Genomic DNA, 20092 nt, shown 5'->3' with positions numbered 1-20092 from the left:
TGTAAAAGATTGCAGCAGGCCAAAGGAGGTACCGTCAAGGACCACCAAGAATAATTTTCAATAGTTGATGAGCTTTTTTATTGTTAGGGGTTTTCTTTGGTAATTGCATTATATGTGGTACTAAAGGGCTTTTGGCAGGGTCTCTTTTGGGTCATAGTGGCACTGCTTTTGCCCTTGCATCATGATCTTTCCCCACTTAGCTATCCAACTTACCATTACTTCACTCCAGTTTTTACCTCATTCAAGAACAGTTTCCGTGGGAAGTCTTATGTGTCTTAAAATTAAACTGTGTGCTCTTGTAATAATAATAATAATAATAATAATAATAATAATAATAATAATGTGACTGTCTAAGGCCTACTCGCTTATTGTTATTGTTTTGATTTTTAAGATTTGCTTGCTATTTTGTCAAGACTGATTTACTGTAACTTCTTTTTGATCTGCATAGTAGATAATCTTTTAGGTTATAGTTGACATTTTGATTTATATAGTTTTGAGTGGTAAAAGTTTCAACATCCTATCATATTAGGCTCACGTGTTGCAGTTTCCATGTTTTACCCTCAGTAATGCATTGTTTGAAAATCTGTTTATCAGGAAATTTATAAAAATTAGACGTATGAAAAAATTTCGATTAGAAAATTGAACTAGGTATTGTACAGTACATACTTGACACAATTATATTAGGTAGTAGATTCTTGGATGTATGTATAAATAGCTTTCTAGAATAGCAGGTATTGTGCAGATTAGAAAAATGTTCAAGTAGACTACAGAGTGCCCTTTGATATGCAAGACTGTAATTTGTGAAAGGATGGAAAATATTGGGAAGTGAACCAAACCTCTAAATCCTCCATTTCCTAGAATATAGCCATATCAAAAACAACAGAATTATGCCAGGAAACACGTATCCATTTAAACATTTCTGTCTCGAGCCATGTTTGAACTCCATAAACTTCAGATGGTAGCAAATGGAGGAGGATTGTCATTCCTTTGAATTTCAGGTGGTAGTATTGGCTCTTCGAATGTTATGGTACCTACTTCATATGCCAGTGGGGGTCAGAGTGCACCGGGAGGTGGAATGCCTCCATCAGGTAAGAATTATTGCTAGGCTACATGTATTTGGTGGTGGTATTTTAACAGGAGCTCAGATCCACACACAAGGATTGCTACTCTGAGTTTGTTAGATGTGATTTTGCCTTTTGTTTCCATCAGAAGCTCGAGTTGCTATGTGTTATGTGGCTTTTATATAAATTTTTCTTAGGGATTGAATATATAGTTCTGAATAGTTTGTGAATTCTGTAGTTATGACATGGCTTCGATATGGCTTTTATATCAATTTCTCTCAGGGATTGAATAATCTAAATAGTCTGTAAATTCTGTTAGTTACAACATGGCTTCTGATATGGCTTTTAGATAAATTTTTCTGAGGGACTGAATTTAGCTCTAAATAGTATGTACATTCTGTAGATATGACATGGTCAGTGATATGACTTCTATATAAATTTCTCTTAGTTATTGAATGTAGTTCTAAATAATTGGTAAATTCTGTAGTAAATGACATGGCTTTTATATAAATGTCTCTCAGGGACTGAAAATAGTTCTAAATAGTTTGAGAGTTCTGTGTCATGATATGGCTTTTATACAAATTTCTCTTAGGGAATAAATATAGTTCTAAATAGTTTGAACTATGTAGTTATGACATGGCTTCTGATAGGGAATCTTACTTTAGTGAAACTTCAGCCACGTGTTACCATACTTTTATTTTTGTATATCGAGGGCATATGTTGATAAAGCTTCTTCTAGTTGTACCAAATTTAAGTTTTAATTTTGTATATATGTTGCATATTTTTAAGTGTGGTTACTTTTCTATGATCACTTCTTGTCATTCAGTTGAAGCTTGTAGATATTTATGCTGTTGTATGTGACATAAATGCTCACTAGTGCTCATATGGTATCAGCTATTGATTATATGATAACAATATGGGATTTCATAAGTGGAAATTTAAGTATACTCTCAATATATACCACAGTATATCTATGAAGCTACAGAATCTCGTAAATATTGTTTGGGGCATTTTCTTATGTAAGATTGAAATTATTTTAAGTTTTATAATTAAACTAGATCTGTTTGCTAATTAAAAATAATTAAACTTCCCTTTTCCCTGAAGTACCAGTTACTGTCTCACTTCTCCATGATATCTTTGATTAGTACTTTTAAATATTGAAAATTATTTTTTTTTCTCTATGTTGCAGATTGGCCCCAATGATTTTATTTCAAATATTTAGCCCTTCCTTATATAGAATTTTTTGTTAGTGCTTGATTGACCAAATATGTGTGAAATATAATTATCAGGTTATCATGAAGATGGTGAAAATAATTATTTCTGAGCAGTACAAATATTTCAATGACTGTTTTGAAAATAAAACCTCAAAAAAAAAGCGGGGGGAGTAAATAACCTTCATGAACGGGGTTTAAATCAATACAACGAATGTTTATTTAAGAAGTGAGAAAGTTTGAAAGACATCTGATTTTATTATCCTACTTGCATTCCCAGGCTTTTAAAGGGTCAAAATTTGTATCCAGTTCCAAAAATAAACAATGTTGTAGTAGGTAAAACATAGATGCTGACTTTCAAGTAACACTTTAAATGTACTATACTGCTATAAAATGTCTCAGAGGGGGTAAAATTGAACTCTGCGCTCTTCTGTTAAGAATGTGAGACCAAGAGCTATTGAAATCGGCATTATCCCCAGAAAATGCGAAAACAGTTTTACTTGTTCTATACCTCCTCGTAAAGCATTTCGGGTACAAACTTTGGGTATTCAGTAAATAGAAAAAATTTCATGAATTTGAACTCAAGTTACCCATATGGCAATGTAGAAGATTTTGTGTGCAGAACTAAAATATATTTAAGTGAGTGACGTTATAATTCCCATAGCGTTGTGCAATAGTTATATATTGTGCAGTCTTAGCAGATGCAAATATTGGTAAAGGACTCAAGAATATTTATGAAACATACAGTATTACCATGTACAGTCAGTAGTTATTGTGCTTGTCTTTTTCAATTATGCTGATACTGGGCTCCCAAAGATAGAATATTTTTTATGTACTTGTTTTTGGATGTACTATTTTACTTAACTGTTCTTTTCAGGAATGCCCCCTGGAACATATGTCAACAGAATGAGGCCTCGAGTGCCCTCAGGAGCCTTGCCTCCTAGACCTCGACAGCGATCAAATTCTCTAGTTCTTCATACCGAACCTACAATGCCACTGAGAGGTATGCTGCATACATAAATTTTTTTTTTAATAATTGAATGTGAATTTTTACTCACTGCAGATAGAACTTGTTTTCAGTACTTTTAAGTGATTTCTCAAGTAGTTAGAAAGTCACTGCTTTGTGAAATTAAGTTTTATAATTCAGAAGGATTTTGACATGATTAGATCATATTGATAGCTGATGAAAAGTAGAAGTACAATGAGTATGTTCATAAATAATTTTGAGAAATCAAACAGGTACATAATGATATTTGCTGAAAATTATATATAACTTACCAATAACTTGCAAAATGGTAGGTGCTTAGAAATGTGACCTTCCTCTCTTGACCAGGTGTGGAAGCAAATTCTGGCAGTGGATCAGGTAATATGGGATCAAGTAGTCATCTGGGTTCAGTCCCCGGATTTTCTGGTGGCCCACCTGGTATAATAGGGTCTTCTACTCAGTCTTCACATAATGTACCACCAGGTCATCTCATGACGCATCAGACGATACAGGTTAGAAAGCTTTTTCATGTCAGTTTTTTTTAATCCTAATCAGTCTGTTTGGTCCAGTTAAGCATGTATATTTTTATTTAATTTTATTTCATTATTCCATTATTCTGTTGTAATTATAAAAGACCACGTTGATTATGATTTATTAGAAAGGTGGGACTTAGTGTATGGGTGAGTCCCCACACAGTGGAAAGTCCCATTGGAAGCTTATCGCACACACATCACAAACAGGTTAAATTCAAGTCAGCGACTTATTGCTAGTTCTGATCATCACTTCAAGATGATTATCCAGCATTTGTCAAAAATTCTTTCTCCACTTTTGGTTGACAACTTGTTTTTTAAGCTGTTTATGATATGTATGTGATGATAAGTTTCTGACTTGTGTTTATGATGTTTTACCATAGTGTGGACACACCCTAACCCATTACTAAAGGGTGGGTTCAGCAGACTTTCAATCTTTAGCTTTACCCACTTTTAAGCCTCTTACTTTACTGTCATTCTTACTTCCTTTCTTCGATCTTAATGTTTAACTTTTCAAACTGTAGGGTCATATCCTTTATTTTGTGTATTTCTTGATCTTGCTGTCTAACCACGCTAACTCCCTCTTTTCACCATCTTAATCTTTGTAGCCTCACTCCCAATCCCGCATTTCTGTAGCAGCCTCCAGAATACACAAGGAGAGTTTGGTTTTTAAGAGGTTTTTCAGGATCCAAAGTGGATAGATTGTGCATGTGGACAAACAGTCAAGACAGTGGATTTTTATAGAAAAAGTGTAGTAATTCATAGACATGTTCAAAGTACTGTAGTTGGATTTTAGATAGTCATTTTGCTTTCATTTGGATTTTTGAGCTTTTGCCCTCAGGGTGTATTATATACTGTAATCAGGAACATATCTGACATCTGCCAGTTTTGCATTAGTTCAAAGCCCTGGAAAACTTTGTTGGGATTTACATGATGTTTTTGTTGTGTAATAAGGCACAGCATTCAATGTTACATGTTTTGGGTTGTGAGCTTTACCTGGCGGAGTCTAGTTGTTTCACAACGTTTCTTTAACAGAGTTATGGTGACATTGTAAGAAAGACCCCCCACTTTTAGTAATACTTTTGATTGCATGTTACAGGTACGGCCAGGCACTCCTGTTGCTCCAGGTAAAGCTGCTATCCAGATACGCCAAGAAACAAGTAAGTTATTTAATTATGGTTAACATGTTCCTTTGGTTTTGGATATTTATTGTTTTAATATTTTTGGAGACGTATGAAGGCGCATTGATTTGTTGAAGTTCCTCATCCTTAGGAGGCTGGAACTGTCTGACAATTTATAGTAAAGTACAGTAGTTGACTTTCTTTTATGTACATGACTTGTATGTTTTCCACATTTAATAATACAAAGAGGTCTGAAAATATTTTGATATCAAAACTCAACCTAAAAATTTCATGTTGCCAGATATGTAATGGTTTCTTTATTTTGGAATTGACGTACCACTTACCAAGACAGTTATAGGACAGTGAAGTTATTTTTGAAGTTTTATGCCAGTTTGAAAATATTAAGGGAGGTATCCATTTATTGTTATGAAAATTTAATGGATAAACAAACAGATGACCTAGTATAACACTGAAAAAATTGAGAATGAAAGAGGAAATGCAATAGAAAGAAGAACAGAAGAGAGCAACGTTTCTAATTCATTGTGGTAGATTAGGTTGCAACAATTGCTAAACTCAAGTTCCTGATTCAGTAATCAGGAACTTGAGTTGCAGTAATTATGTAAGGATGCTGTCATAACAGTGTTACGTGAAGAAAGGACAAAATTGATTGTGATGAAGAGGAGGTCAGCTTAGGGGCTTTCATGGGAATGTGCTGACCTGGTATGCAGGCTGACTATCAGTGAAGATGCAGTTGTAATTTTCCACCAGTTTTTGTGATTTAAACTGGAATTCAGAAATTTTGTTTTTGACCTTTGATGTTTCTTGTTGCTGCTATTCTTAATGTTTTCATTCATCTGTGTATTTGGTCTTTGTGGTATATGCAACAGATTCAACTCTAATCTTTGTTGGATAATTAGAATCTGTATGTTGTTGTTATTAGGTATGCTTGATCAGTATGCTTGTCTCCTAGTTTTCAGTATGTGATCATGTTTAAGAGGGCATAGTATTGCGAAGAGTATTGTTTCATTTATGGTTTATGTAGTTAAAGGGTGGGTTTTGGACTATAAGATATTAATGAATATTGTTCAGTAATTAATTTTTACCTGATAGATTCAGTTGAATTTATGATATGCAGGATGAGAAGAGGCAAATGAAATATCAAAAGTATTCAAGCTCTTGATAAGTGTTTTGGAGTAGAATTGATGTTTGCAACATCTTGTCCTCATAAAGGTTGCTATAAATGCATATGCATTTGTTTAAATTAATTGTTCATAAAACACAGTAAAAATGAATGTGTAGAAGCTAAATATTTAAAATAAAACAAGTTTTCATACAAACCCATAAAAAATGAAGGCACCTTAATTTGCAAAACACATCAATGTGCACAAGGCAAAAACATCTCGGAGAAAAATAAGTAATGGGTTTGCAGAAGACCCTAAATGTGGACAGTCACCAAATACAGGTGGTGTTACAGTAGGTACTCAAGAGAAGTGTGCTGTCATAAGAGAGACCATAGAAGAATGAATCGTTAGCCCCAAAATGTATTTAAGAGCCAGAGAGGATGAAAGGGCTTAGACCTTATAAGGGCAAGAGCCTCCTTAGAAGTAGTTGAAGAAACCCTAGAAATAACTCCTCATTGCCAAAAAGAATTAGTTCTTGGGTACTGGAGTAGAAATACCCTGAAAGGGTATGGAGCTCCCCAACTTGCAGTTGTCTGACAGCAGCTGCGTTTCATCATCATTCTGATACCATGTAGCCAATGTGCACCTGCCAAACTTGATCATTAGACAAGGATGAAGGAAAAATTCATATAGAATTCTGAGGAGACACTTCAGTCTGTCGTCTGAGGGCTGAACTGCCTGTCATTGTCTTAATTCATTCCAAAGTAAATCACCTGAGTGAATTGAGATAATTCTGACTTCTCTGGATTGAAGTGCAAACCCGGGGACTGACACAGGTAAGTCAGAATTCATGAATAAGCCAGCAACTCCCCCTTCAAAGAAGCAAGGACTGGTGGAAACTTAAGGGGTTGCACCCTGGCTAATGCAGAGAGACCAGGGCTGGATCATGCAACCCTGCAAAAAGAAGTAAAAGATATTTCCTGGAATGTGGATTGATGAGTAAGTGTGGTACACTTCCCTCAGATCTGTAGAGGCATTACAAGAAAATATCAGTCAAATATTACTAAGTCAACAGAGAACAGTGTTAATGTTTCAAAAAATAACATTAATGGTTCAAAATTACATGAAGCAATGTCCCATTTACAAGAATAGCAGGGCTGAGCAAAAGGAATTTACATGAACACACCTTCAGTGACTTTGAAAAAAGAGTATGAGTAAAAATACTATGAAAACAAACCAAAAGAAGCAGTAGGCTACTCTTAGAAATGAAGTGGAGTATGAAGGTTGCCACTCAAAAGTTAACACAAAAGATACAGTTACATGAAACACAAGAAGAAAATGGATGATATGACTGAGAGTGAAAATCTGTCAAGGACATTTTTCTAAATGCAAAACCACTAAGGGCTCCTGAAGAAAAGGCATCACACCCACACTTGGATGAGCTGCAGCGAAGAATAACTACTTCAGTGTCCTGCAGGCACTTAGAGTTGGCGGGTGTGTGGGCCGGGATTTGTCTCTTTGAAATGATGTGTTTTGCACACTTCGATGCATTTTGCACATATTAGTCTCTTATGATTATTGGGTTTGTGGCAACAAATACCATATGCAGTTTTTAAATCATGTTCTTATTTTGATTCTTGAATTACAGCAGGAGCCAAGATCATAACCCATACAGTAGGTGGCAGTGGAGGTGGACTAGGTGGGCCAAGTAACCTCTCTAATACCGGCGGAAATAGCAGCACAGGAGGCTTAAGTTCTAATACACCTAATAGGTTGATGGGGCGACCACCTCTTCTTCCTCCAAACTCTCCTCAGGGAACTGGAGGGCCTCTCTATGTAGTTACAACTAATTCAGGAACTATTACTGTCGTCACGCGCACAGTAGCTGCTGGACAGGGTATGTCTTTAGGCAAGATAATTTTTTTTTTTTAATGTCTTTTGCCTTTCTACTTTTTCTTTTCACTTAGACTTGTAGCATGGGAAAATTGTTTAGTATTCAAGAGACAGAGGAGCTAGTCATTAGAAAATGAGGTTGTATATATGTGTATTTAATTCATTAGAGAATGAAGCTGTATACATGTGTATTCAAGAAGCAAGTTAATTGAGCAGTGAATGAAGTTGTATACATATGTATTAAATTTTTTATATTTTTTTTACATTTAAATGACATGCTTGTACAGTTGTACCAATCAAGCTTAGTTACAGCAAGAAGAGAAAATAGAGAGGGAAAGTAGGAAAGTACAGCATTGAATACCTTGGTGTTCACAAACCTGCTTGTTAAACAGGTGCAGGTTAATGGATTTATGAAGCTCTGAGGGAGTGTGAATCCACTGTCTAAAAATGAATTAAGTCATAAGTCATCAGTCTGAATATATTGCTTTGGCAAAAGCTGGGAATGCCCTGGTTATTTTACTCAAAGACGTCACGGAGCACACTTTTATTTATTCTATAATTTGTGCGTAGCACACCTGTTCATTGTACAGAATTGTTAGAAAATGACAAAACCACTATATTATTTATATGGTTAGAGATGACACTTATTTGCAATTTTGCTACATAATTTTTTATTACTTTTGAATCTTGTTCATTTTCTTTGTGATATTTTTATCTGCATTTTGTAATAAGTGTCGTGGAGCAAGACTTATATGCATATATATGCAGTTTCTGATTAACCAGAAATCATATCGTAAAACTCTTATAAACTATCCAAAACCTAGTTTTCTAGTTTTGTTTTTGTATTGATTCAAAATTTGTATAGGCATGTACAGAAAAATGGACCACTTAAGTTCTGTAATGTTGATGGTTCTGAAATGTTGATGTATTTAAAAAATCAAGACCATAGTAGTGTTTTCATTATTCAGATAATCTTTTAAAAGTAAATGATTTATGAGTGGGAATTTTGCTGTCAGTACAGCTGTATATGTATGGTATAGTACAGTATTTCCAAAGTATCAAATATTCTTGCTAATTACAATTAAATAAATTAATAAAGTACATTGTTCAGTTTTGATTTTTCATATTCTTCATTGTAGGTACTGGACCTAGAGTTGTGACAGTGAATACCATCAATGCCCCAAAAACATCAGTTGGTGGCGTTCGAGCTGCATCTCCGGCAACAGTAGTTTCTGTTGGTCCAAAACCTCTTCAGACAGTGAGAGTTACTCCTCAGGGCCCAGCGGGTTTGCGTCCTGTATTAGGCAGTGCAAAGTCTAATGTCATTGTTGTGCATAAAGGTGCCCCACATGGAACAAGACCAGTTGGTATTCAAGGAATACGGGTAAGTGTTGAAATAACCTTGATAGTATATCTTGGTGGATATGAATAGTACTGAATTATTAGAAATTATCAAAATTAAGGAAAGCTACTTTATGGTTTTTCTTAATTTTGATAAAATGGTAAAGCTTATGAAGCCTTGGAGACAGGGTTATCAATTTTTTTAAAGGAAACTTTTCTTTTCAGGATGTTCCCACAAAGATCACAATTGGGAAAACCCTTGGTGGCAATGCCAGCACAGCTGTGCTTCAGAAGCCTCCACCTGCTCCCAGGGGAACTGTCAGTTCTTCAAATGTTGTCACTTCAGGTCCACCAACTTCTCAGGGGAATGTTATTGTGGTTGACATGAGTGGTGCTGAAGGAAACGCTGTCAGTAACCCAAATTCTTTGGCCGACATCCTACAGGCTACAGGTATACTGGATGCTGCTGCCACTGGTAATGATGTACTAGAATATGCTGAGGGGACACCCCTAAGAGTTCCTTTTCTCCTTCTTTTTCTTCCTCGTCCTAGTTCAGTTACTTCAAAGTTGTGTGAAGAATCCAGCAAGAATGTGCTAACAATCATTCAGCTTCCCATCACACCAAACACCCATTTGGTAGTCAGTATCTTGCTGTCAGTAAAGTGTGATTTTGCTAAAATTGCAAAGTTCAAGGTTTAATTATATATCTAAATATTCTCTCTCTCTCTCTCTCTCTCTCTCTCTCTCTCTCTCTCTCTCTCTCTCTCTCTCTCTCTCTCTCTAACTAATCCAGGAAGTTGAATTTTAAGTGCTACTAAAACCTAAAAAACTTATGCCCTTTAATTCTTACCCTTACCTGCTTTTTCTTTTTCTTCAGCCAGTGGATCATCATCAGCTACTAATACTAACTCCACTTCCACCAATGCATCTGGCTCTGCAAGTACAACCTCTACCACAGCCTTGTCTACCAGGACGTTGGCTGGTTCTGCAATGAATACATCTACTACATCAACAGGAGGTAGTAGCATTGAAAAAAACAACACTTCAGGTAGTCGGGGGCCAGGAGGAGAGAGTGGTGAAGGTGAAGGGGAGTGGCTTAACCTTGGATTAGAGTCTGGGGATTCTCCTGGTCAGAGCTTGCCCGAGGGCCAGATGCAGATGTTGGGTAAGGCAATTCATTAGAACAGAAATATTTGACCAGTTTGGCAGAAATTATTATTTAAGTACTATAAGTTAACAGTGATCTACTTCAGTACAGCTCTGCGCATTTTCATTCGTCCTCACAAAAACAGTGATCTACTTCAGTACAGCTCTGTGCATTTTCATATGTCGTCACAAAACCATTAATTATAAACAGCCTTAATCCATGTAAACAGTCTGTTACAACACCAGCTTGATTGATTTTAAAAGAAGTGTTCTACTGCACATTTGTGAGGCATACTCCACATCTATGATTTACTTCACTTTAGATGCCATGGCCTTATTGAGGTCATTACTTTAGTGTATTTTTCCTTTTAGTCGTTGACTGTCTTTGTTGTTTGGATTTCAGAAATTCTTGCTGGAATTTTCATTTTTGTCTAGTTGAAGATGAGGTGTGTAGAATATTGTTTTGTCCTTGCTAAGTCTTTATGACCATTTGTTAGTTTACTCACTGAAGATGTTGTCCTATATAATTACTGACCTATTTTTTTTTATTGTTTAGTAGTTTTAAATGATTGTATATTCTTAAGTTGTGTGCTTCCCCTTTTTTTTTTTTTTATTGTTTAGTAGTTTTAAATGATTGTATATTCTTATGTTGTGTGCTTCCCCTGACTTTTGCTAGCTTTTGAGGAAAACCGTTAATCTGATCATGCCTCATGTACATGTTTAGTTGTGGGTAGTAAGTTCTGCTATTTATTTATGCTGTCCATAGACAAGGACATGCATTTACAGTTCTTTATGTAGGGGGCAACATTGTTTTCCCATAAGTGTTTATTGTGGACTAGACTCTGTCAGTTCATCACCTTCAGGAGACCATCCTAGAGTTTCTTAGCATCTTTGACCTACAGTCAAATCTTGGCAGGTGTTGATAGGTCACCAGTTGTCAGTAAAGAAGCTGGTTTCGAGCAGTTGCTTCCACAATGATTCCCTCTGAATATAGTGAGCTTCATGTTGGATGTCTGTAAGGCAATGTGACAAGAGTAGGGGATGCCTTCGTTGGATCTGTTTGCCCTGTCATTGAAGACCAGACCACCACTGCAGAGTTTTTGTCAGCCAGACCCAGTGACTTAGGCAGTTGATAGCATACTCAAGTCTTAAGTACTGTCTGAGTGTCTACAAGTCTCCCCCATTTGGCTTCCACAGACATGGTTCTAGTGAAATTTCAAATATCAGCAAATGCTCAGATGACTCGTGCCCACTTTTTATTGCAGCATGAATAATAACTGGACCTCGTGGATCTCGGACTGTCTACACAATATGCCATTCAACTTTTGAGAACCTTAAGTGGCCTTGGCCACAGCCAAAGGTGAAGTTTCAGTCCTTGCTTCAGATGTCGTTTTCTATTTCACGATAAAGCATGCTCCGTTATGCACAAAACTTTTTATCCTAAGTATAATGAAAAAAATGTTTATAGCGCACATTTATCCTGTGTTTGGAAAAGTACAATACAGGCAGTCCTCAATTATCAGCAGCCTCAGTTATCGGCGATCCAGTGTTACGGCGCTTGTATAGCGATGATGATAACTGCATTTTTGTCACTGATCTCAAGTCATTGGCACCGATAACTGGGGATTGGTGCTATTATCGCCGATTTTCAGTTATCTGCGATTTTCAGTTATCGTTACACCTTCGGGGACAGAACCCCCACCAATAACCGAGGACTGCCTGTAGTACTTCCCTTTTATTAAACCAGGAAAGGACAGTTTGTTTGCTTCCAGCTGTTGGTCCGTATCGTTAACAGGCTGCTTTGGTAAGATGGAAAAAATAATACTTGCCATTATTGTTTAGCAGCTCAGCATGGTTCCAGGGTAATTGGCTAAACCACTGTAGATTTATTCCAAATTTAGTCAATTTTAATGTAAATCCGTTGCAACCAAGCATCATAATGTCAATTTTTTTTAATCATATGACAGTACTTGGAGATATGGCATTCTACAAGAAGTCTGATTAATCGGAGAGAAGAAAGTTTAAAATATTTCAGGTACAAGTAGGATCAGTAATCAAGCATCAGAAACCAATATACCACAGGGTAAAGCCTTAAGTGTTACCTTGTTTGTTAAGGCGTATAATTGGATTGGTAAAATAGTCCCAGATTACATATTCTCCTGTTTGTTGATGGCTTATCTTATCTTAGTGTGCTTCAAAGATGATAGTTGCCGAATGGTGTTTACAAGTTGCCATTAATAAATACTAAATGGGGTTGAAATACACAATTTTCAAGTTTACTGTATAAGCGATATTTATCCAGAATATGACTTGGCCATGCATAGTAGGACCTTTCTTCTTTCAAGATTATAAAGTTGGTGTGACTGTATCAGTTTCATATGGAGTTAGGATATTTATGATTAGTAGGATTGTAGAAAAACATGTTTTATTATCAAAATATTATTTCTTGTTTTATAGAAGAAGCAGTTGAAATATTAGGAAGAGGTGACAAAGAATCTGCGAGGAATTTGCTTCGTCAGGCAGGAATTGAACTCCTGGACTCTCCTGGTGATATTGTTGAACAGGGTGGTGTAAGTTGAATGTTTTAATTTCCCATACCTTTATATGTAAAAAGGTTAATGCTCTGAATTAATTAAAAATAGTTCTTTGGCTCTTATGTATGTAGTACAGATCACTTTTGAATATTGTATAGGAAGTTTTTTTAAGGTTTGCATGTTGATCTATACTGATTATTTTCATTATGATCTATTTTGAACTGTAAAAAACTTTTAAAAGTTATATTGTATGCAAATTTTTTGTACTTTAACTTTTATTCAGCTAAAATCTACAGTGTTTAATTCTTTCAGGAGGCTGCATCCATGGCAAGCTTAATATCAGGATTATCTTCTCAGCTACCTGGTGGTCATATAGATGGTAGTGCTCTTCCTCCTGTTGGAGAGCTTGATCCTGCCACAGGTTTCTTCTACAATCCTTCCAGTAGTAAGTAGAACAGTATCTGATAAATTATCTATACTGTAATGCTCAGGTGTTAGGATAAATCTTGATAGTTTGCAGTAAGGTGGTATTTTTGCCAAGGAACCATCACCTTCTGAGATACTACCTCAAGAAGAAATAGTGCCCTTATCGTTGGTTAAACAGGCTGATAACATCCAAAATTACAACTGAATTCTCAAAATGAAATGGCCCCAGTGCCCAGCAGCCTTCAAGTGGTGCAGGGCAGGTGTTGATTGTTGAAAAGAATCTCTTGAGAAGGTAAAATATGTTGTTCTAAAAACCCATTTGGCACTGGAGGTTTGATTGAAGTTTGGAGAAGTAGAAATTGAAGGCAGTTGTCTGAGATAGGGGTGCAGGACCTGTTTTGAGAAATGGAAGGGGGCAGCCATTCTTGAGAGCCCCTTATGGGAAACCTTGACTGGGAGAAGAGAATACTGGAGAGGATGGCATAACCATGTCTTTTCAGGCCACCTCTACCAAGCGATATGCAGTGGGATCAACCCAGCCTTCAGACCAAGAGGGTAAGCACTGCATGTTGAGTGGCAGTAGCACTGGTGCATAAAATATAGACAACTCTGGGAGGAATATTAAGCTTGGGAGTGGTGTGGAGTAGATCTCTAGTGCTCACCGGACAATGAAGTTACATGGGCTGGGAAATAGACTGGGATAAGGATAAAAAGTGTGAAGCACCCAAGTTAATGATAGCAGCCTTGATGGCATTGGATGTGAGCTACTTGCCCAACTTGTACACCAGGTCTGTAGGGAAAAAGTCAAGGGCCATCAGATCGGACATGCAGGGAACAAAGTTCTGTTAAAGACACCTGGCTGGAGAAGACTTGGAAGGTTGCATCCTCATCATCATCATCATCATCATCATCACATTCAACATTACCACATTCCCCCCATCCAAAAGCATCCACGCACCTCTCATCTTTGCAGCTGCCTACCTGGTCAAACAAAGCATAAAGAGGTAGGGTTGTCTTTTTATCATCCATGACAGAAGAAGAGAGCCTACCCTATTTATTGCAGCCCTAAGTCTGATAAAACTTTTGAAGGTGCTGGTCTAGCAGAGGAAGGTGGTGATGAGTTCGTAGGGTAGCCCTAGCCCTACTGGAACTGAAACCCTTCATATGTAGCAGAATATATTTGTGGAGAGAATTCAGAGACTTAGCCAAGAGAAGCTCAAACATCTTTGAACCAGTTCAGGCACCATGTCATCCCAAAGAGCAGCAATTGAACCAGGCTTTAGAGAATGGGTGCTTAGTCTAGAAGGACCATGAATTGAAGAGTGGGCAGAGGCTGTAATTTTCGAAAATCAAGCTTCTCGATTGGGGTGGTCTGCAAGCTACTCTGTCAAGAATGGATGTTGTTGCATACCATTTTTAGTGTATGTTTTATAATAAATTACATTTTAAACTGCTTATTTTATAGTATAACACATTTTTTTAATGATAACACTGGCTTTATTCTGATTTCAATCATAGGCATGGCCTTCTTAAGGTTTATATCAGAAAAACAATTGATTGTGTTGATAACAAAATGTATGTGTACTTTCTTCTAAGGTACATAATGTTGTCCAGTGTTTGCTATATTATGCAATACAGTTGTTGAAAAATGCATGTATTATTTCCTTGTATGTATTGTATGGAGTACTATACATTGACTTGAAGACTAAAAATGGTCATTTTATTTAAACCTAGGCTACACTAGACCTGGTTTGCATTGAGTACTAAAGTTATGTAAGTTATGTTTCATGTAAGGTATGAGCAGATTGCTAAACCTTAAAACAACTGAATACATTATGCATTATTAGGATGAATCTCATCTACTATGCTGTTCTCAGTTATTCTAATTCTTCTGATTTTTAACACCCCAGAGATTCAAAGGACTGTATTCCGAAGTGAGAACCTTATTATTATGTATTCACCATACTTTTGATTGAAGATCATGAATTTGGTGTGGAGTACGGTGAAAGTAGACAAATTCAGAACAAATTTCACTAATTGGCTGGATAGGAACAAGAGTAGTTATAAGATAAGGTCTCTTATTTAGAAATTCAAATACTACATCCGTGTCTTTTGTCTTCCCTTTGTTTCTCTTTCTCTGCCTTCTCTCTACTCACTAATCCTTTCCAGATTTTCTTTAAGCAGACCACAATTTTGAAGTATTTGGAGCTTGAAGGTGTCAGTCATTGAGGGAAATATAGGATTTTTGTTAATATTCCCTATATCTTCTCTTTCATTTCGTGGATGTGGCCCTTCTGTGCATGTACGGTTTTGTTCTTGGTGTTCACTGCTGTCATTGCCTGATCACTGACCATTCTTCCTTCCTCATTATCATCATGAAATAACTTTACCAGCTCATTCTTACTATTAAATAACTTTTAAGTAGCATATTGTCTCATGTTTTGTCCTTACTCTTATTTTTTTCATTCTTTGATGCTTTTCAGGTGGTAATAGACCATACAAGTGATTATACCTATATTTCAAAGAGAACTCATACTAATGCCGTTTTGACCCAGTTATCATTGTGATTGTTTTGTGGGCTTTGATGTGAAGTGAGTTCTCATTTGTCGTATGCACTTTTCAGTTGTCTTCCCTTCCAGTATCTTGTCTTCATCTACACGTTTTTTCTATGATTGCTCGAGTTTCTCATTGGTTGTCTCTTCGTTTCTGCAGCTAATTTGTTGAGTGACTGTCTGTTATCCCTTTTCATCACATGTAAATCTTTTTGAAATATCTCTCTTTTTCTTGAGTACTTTAAGGAGCAGCAGAGATGATAACACAATAATTTATTCACACACTGATTTGTAGACTGGTGACAGACTTGAGTGCAGTTCCCTGTTTCCCATGATAGCTTTAAATCACTCTCATCCCAAGTGGATAACTGGTTAATAAAAAGACTGGTTTTTACCATGAAGACAGTCAAGATTATTCGTTAAATTTTTTTGTGTAAAGAAATAAGCATATGAGAAACCTACATAATTATATCATCTTGAACTGAGATCTATACTACAGGGACCACATAGGTTGCATGAGTCATGTTGAGAATTACAAACAAATTACCTGCTAGCTTGAGTGAATTGGGTATAGATATTTGGCAAATCAGTTTTAATGATATTCATCTCAAAATTCCTCAAGAACTATTTACATTGGTCAAAATGTTTTTGACCAACTACTTATTTTCAGTTGTTTTTAACAATTTTGCACCCAGACTTCCAAAGTTGACCTCAGAATATTTCTAAGATGTAGCTGTGAAATGTTATTAAATTAATTTTGCATTGTAAAATAAGGCTGGTGGTTTTGTATTATATTAAGGGTTTCTTAGTTCTGCTCAAATTTTTAAAGTACAAAAAAGCAAAGAATGTGCCTCAGTATGATAGAATAATTTATATTTATGTTCTGCTTAACTTTGTAATATAACTGATATTTCTAAGGTATTCTTGGTTCTCAAAAACAAAACTTAGAAAGATTGTAAATCCTGTACAAAACCTACGAGTTCACAATGTTCAAGAGTCATTCCAGTATATATCAAAGCCATAAAACTTGAGCTTGTTGATCAGTGTTATCATATGAAGCATTGAAGCAAAAAGTAGCAGAAGAGTATCCTAGAAATAATTTTGGAAGTTTTGAACTTTTGTAATCAAATAAAAAATTAAAGCACTGCCTTATTAAATTAGTTTTCTTTTTACTGTGAATGGTTACTTCACCACCAGAATTTTATTCCTAAGGTTTTGTTAGTGTAGTCATCATTCTTAAAGATCTGGATAATTTTTGGATGATACTACTACAAGTAATACCTTTAATTTTGTTGTATATTGTTTTCCATACTCGGCGTTCGTATTGCAAAGATTGTTGTTGGAAATTTGTACTTCAATGAACATGTTATTTGGAAGGTTGTGTAATATTTTCTTTTTGCGAAACTCATATTGGTATTTAAGAGAAATGGGTAGGTTTTTGTTTTGCCTATGGAATAAAATGCTCCTAATAAAATACTCCTAAGCATATTACACTGTGCTGATGTTCGTTGTGTTTAGTGGAGTGATATGGAATGAAACAGAAAAACACAAAAATTGAGTTTTGATTTTTCTTCCTCAGCGGAGAGCTCATCTGACAGCAACAGCAACTCAGGTAGGAATATTTTGCTGTATAATGTGCCTAAAAATTTACTATTTGGTAATTAACAAAATGTACTTTTATGAGGTGTGGGGATATATTTTGTTAAAATATTCTGGTTATGGTGTGTACAGTAGTGGGATTTGTAACATCTGGTAATCTTATTTTTCATACTTGGCTAAGATAGGTTAAATTGACTGCAATTGATAGGTAAGATACATTTTTGATGCTATCTGTATAACACTTGTTCTGTGGGTTATACTTCTGGACCTGTGTGAGAGAAGGTTCTAACATTTTTTCTATTTGCTTTTAAGCCAAGTCCCACTTATTACAACAGATTTTTGCACTATGTTCACATTAAAAAATAAGGCAGTTTGCCTCAGTAAATTAGATCATAGATTGTAAATGTAATACCAAACTTTTCTTAGTTATTAAATGCATGGTCATTAAAACCTTTCAATTTTTCTTTTATTAAACTAGTTGTGATAAGTACTTGATGCCTCAAGTCTTTAGAATTTCTTATCATTAATCTTTTGAGATTGGTCTGTGGGGGTAGTCCAGAACTATGGTTAAAAACAATTTTAGTTTGTTTGAAAATTAAAAGAATATGTATTATTGGTTTTTATGCTTCTTATTACATATAAACGGTATGGAAAAATAAGGAAAAATATTCCAACAATTTTTTTAATGTTTATTTTGAACTAGTTTAGTGATGTTTCTCTTTGAACTGTCCTTATTTTTGCTGAAAATGGGTTTAAACCATTCCCAAACACCCAAAAGACATCATCCCAGTACTACCTGACTTTGAAAAATATTGATAAAATTTTTAGAAATTTTCTAATGTCATTGGACTCACAAGCGATAAAATTTTCATGACTCTATGTACATATTACTCTGCAAGTGGGCTGCTTATAGTGTACCTTGCCGAGTGTCGCATTGCTTTCTGCCTTTTACTTTTTATCTATCCCTTGTAGTGTCTTCCCACCCAGCTCTCAAACTTCAGTTTTATCTTAGTCCAATATGCAGCTCACATCTTATTTCCCGTTTCCAAAAGCTTAACTGACAGGTATGATGCAGAGGTGATTAAATTACTGTGCTAGTTGAACGAAGCAAATAATCAGTACGTTCAGTTTATAGAACCAGAATTGAACTGAAAAGTACTAAATGCTTAATCTCAGCATACAATGATTGGCGTATTGCTGTAATTGCAATTGTTTAATGGTGCTTTACAAGGTCAAACATGTAAGTCACCCAGTTCAGAATGATTGCATGCATAAAATTAAAAATTATTGTACTTTTAAGGGAACTTTTTCTTTCATTAATTAATGCTTTTTCATGAGGTACATTGTCACTCCATCCTAGATCCTGGTGATATTTTTCAAAGCTCATCCATAGAAAATGAAGAAAAATTAACCATTAATATTTTTATGTTGGGTAGCATCTTGATTGTTGGGGATGTTGTTATCTCCCATGTAAGTAAAGGCTGTTCAACGAGAATTATCACAAGACCAGAATAAAAAATCATGATATTTTTTGCCTGTTTTCCTATATATTTTAAATGCAATAAATAGTGGAGAGTATCTCTCCAAGTAATCATTTGAAAAGAATTTTATCATACATTTTTGTTGTGCAGAAATAATGTAAGCTGTGTGATAGTTTAGAGGGGGGGTCTTTAGGCTACTTCATCTTCTTGAGACTAGGCCATTCTTTCCTCGTGAAAATCGTCTTTGTTGTTTATAGATGCATGCAGCTGTTGTTTCATGTAATTTTACTAATTCCAAGATGTTAGAGAGATAATATAATATGAAAAGTACCATCAGATTTTTAGTTTGTAGTTTATGAAGTAAATATATAAAGATAAAAATGCATTAAGGTATTATTGATCAAGTTAAGTTCACAAATAAATTTGTCTTTTGACATAATTTTGTCTTTGACCCAGGGGAGACTGCAGATTGTGTTAATTTATATCTACAGTAAACCCCCCGTATTCGCGTTCTCATGATTCGTGGACCCACGCATTCGTGGGTTTCTCTGTGGAAACATATCTAGCCATTATTCGCGAAAATTCTCCCATTCAAGGTATTTTTCACTGAGAAATATTCACCTAATTACAGTATTTTTCTTATAATTTTCATGAATAAATGCACTTTTTGTGATAAAACTATTAAAACACTCAGGTATATGCATTTTTGCAGTGGGTTTTTCTGTGTTTAAACTATCAAAATGGGGCAGTTCTAAGTGTTTTAGAGGGCTTTAAGTATTCGCTGGTTTTTGCTATTTGCAGGGGGATGTGGACACATCCCCAGCCCAGCTCGGGGTTCACTGTAATGTACCAAATATTCTCTCTCTCTCTCTCTCTCTCTCTCTCTCTCTCTCTCTCTCTCTCTCTCTCTCTCTCTCTCTCTCTCTCTCTCTCTCTCTCTCTCTCACTTGACATTATTAAGCAGACTGGTATATGTTGAATCCTTTTCTCTTGGTTTATTTATGCCCATTACAGTTTTTACTAAATTTTTGTAACTGCAAATCAATACAGTCTTCTTAGATTAGTCTTATAAAGTAGTAAGGACAAATTAT

The 20092-nt window shown here is 35.6% G+C and overlaps 1 protein-coding gene across 11 annotated transcripts in view; it reads left to right on the top strand.

Annotated features, from left to right (window-relative positions):
• The window catches only part of LOC136828043 (BRCA2-interacting transcriptional repressor EMSY), a 41052-nt gene that overhangs the window by 19629 nt on the left and 1331 nt on the right, over positions 1 to 20092 (top strand). For 3 of the 11 annotated variants that reach the window (XM_067085719.1, XM_067085718.1, XM_067085720.1), the window contains exons 9-19: positions 999 to 1088; positions 3150 to 3275; positions 3606 to 3769; positions 4887 to 4947; positions 7678 to 7926; positions 9062 to 9306; positions 9489 to 9738; positions 10141 to 10428; positions 12867 to 12979; positions 13256 to 13388; positions 17501 to 17533. In XM_067085719.1, coding sequence (XP_066941820.1) covers positions 999 to 1088; positions 3150 to 3275; positions 3606 to 3769; positions 4887 to 4947; positions 7678 to 7926; positions 9062 to 9306; positions 9489 to 9738; positions 10141 to 10428; positions 12867 to 12979; positions 13256 to 13388; positions 17501 to 17533 — 1752 coding nt within the window. The remainder of the gene's footprint in view (positions 1 to 998; positions 1089 to 3149; positions 3276 to 3605; positions 3770 to 4886; positions 4948 to 7677; positions 7927 to 9061; positions 9307 to 9488; positions 9739 to 10140; positions 10429 to 12866; positions 12980 to 13255; positions 13389 to 17500; positions 17534 to 20092) is intronic. The other 8 variants (XM_067085722.1, XM_067085727.1, XM_067085723.1 and 5 more) reach the window with 8 other exon arrangements.

The sequence above is a fragment of the Macrobrachium rosenbergii genome, chromosome 42, assembly GCF_040412425.1.
Source record: "Macrobrachium rosenbergii isolate ZJJX-2024 chromosome 42, ASM4041242v1, whole genome shotgun sequence".
Taxonomy (NCBI): domain Eukaryota; kingdom Metazoa; phylum Arthropoda; class Malacostraca; order Decapoda; family Palaemonidae; genus Macrobrachium; species Macrobrachium rosenbergii.
The sequence above is the reverse complement of the archived record's forward strand: the minus strand, read 5'-3'. Positions and strand labels throughout refer to the sequence as shown.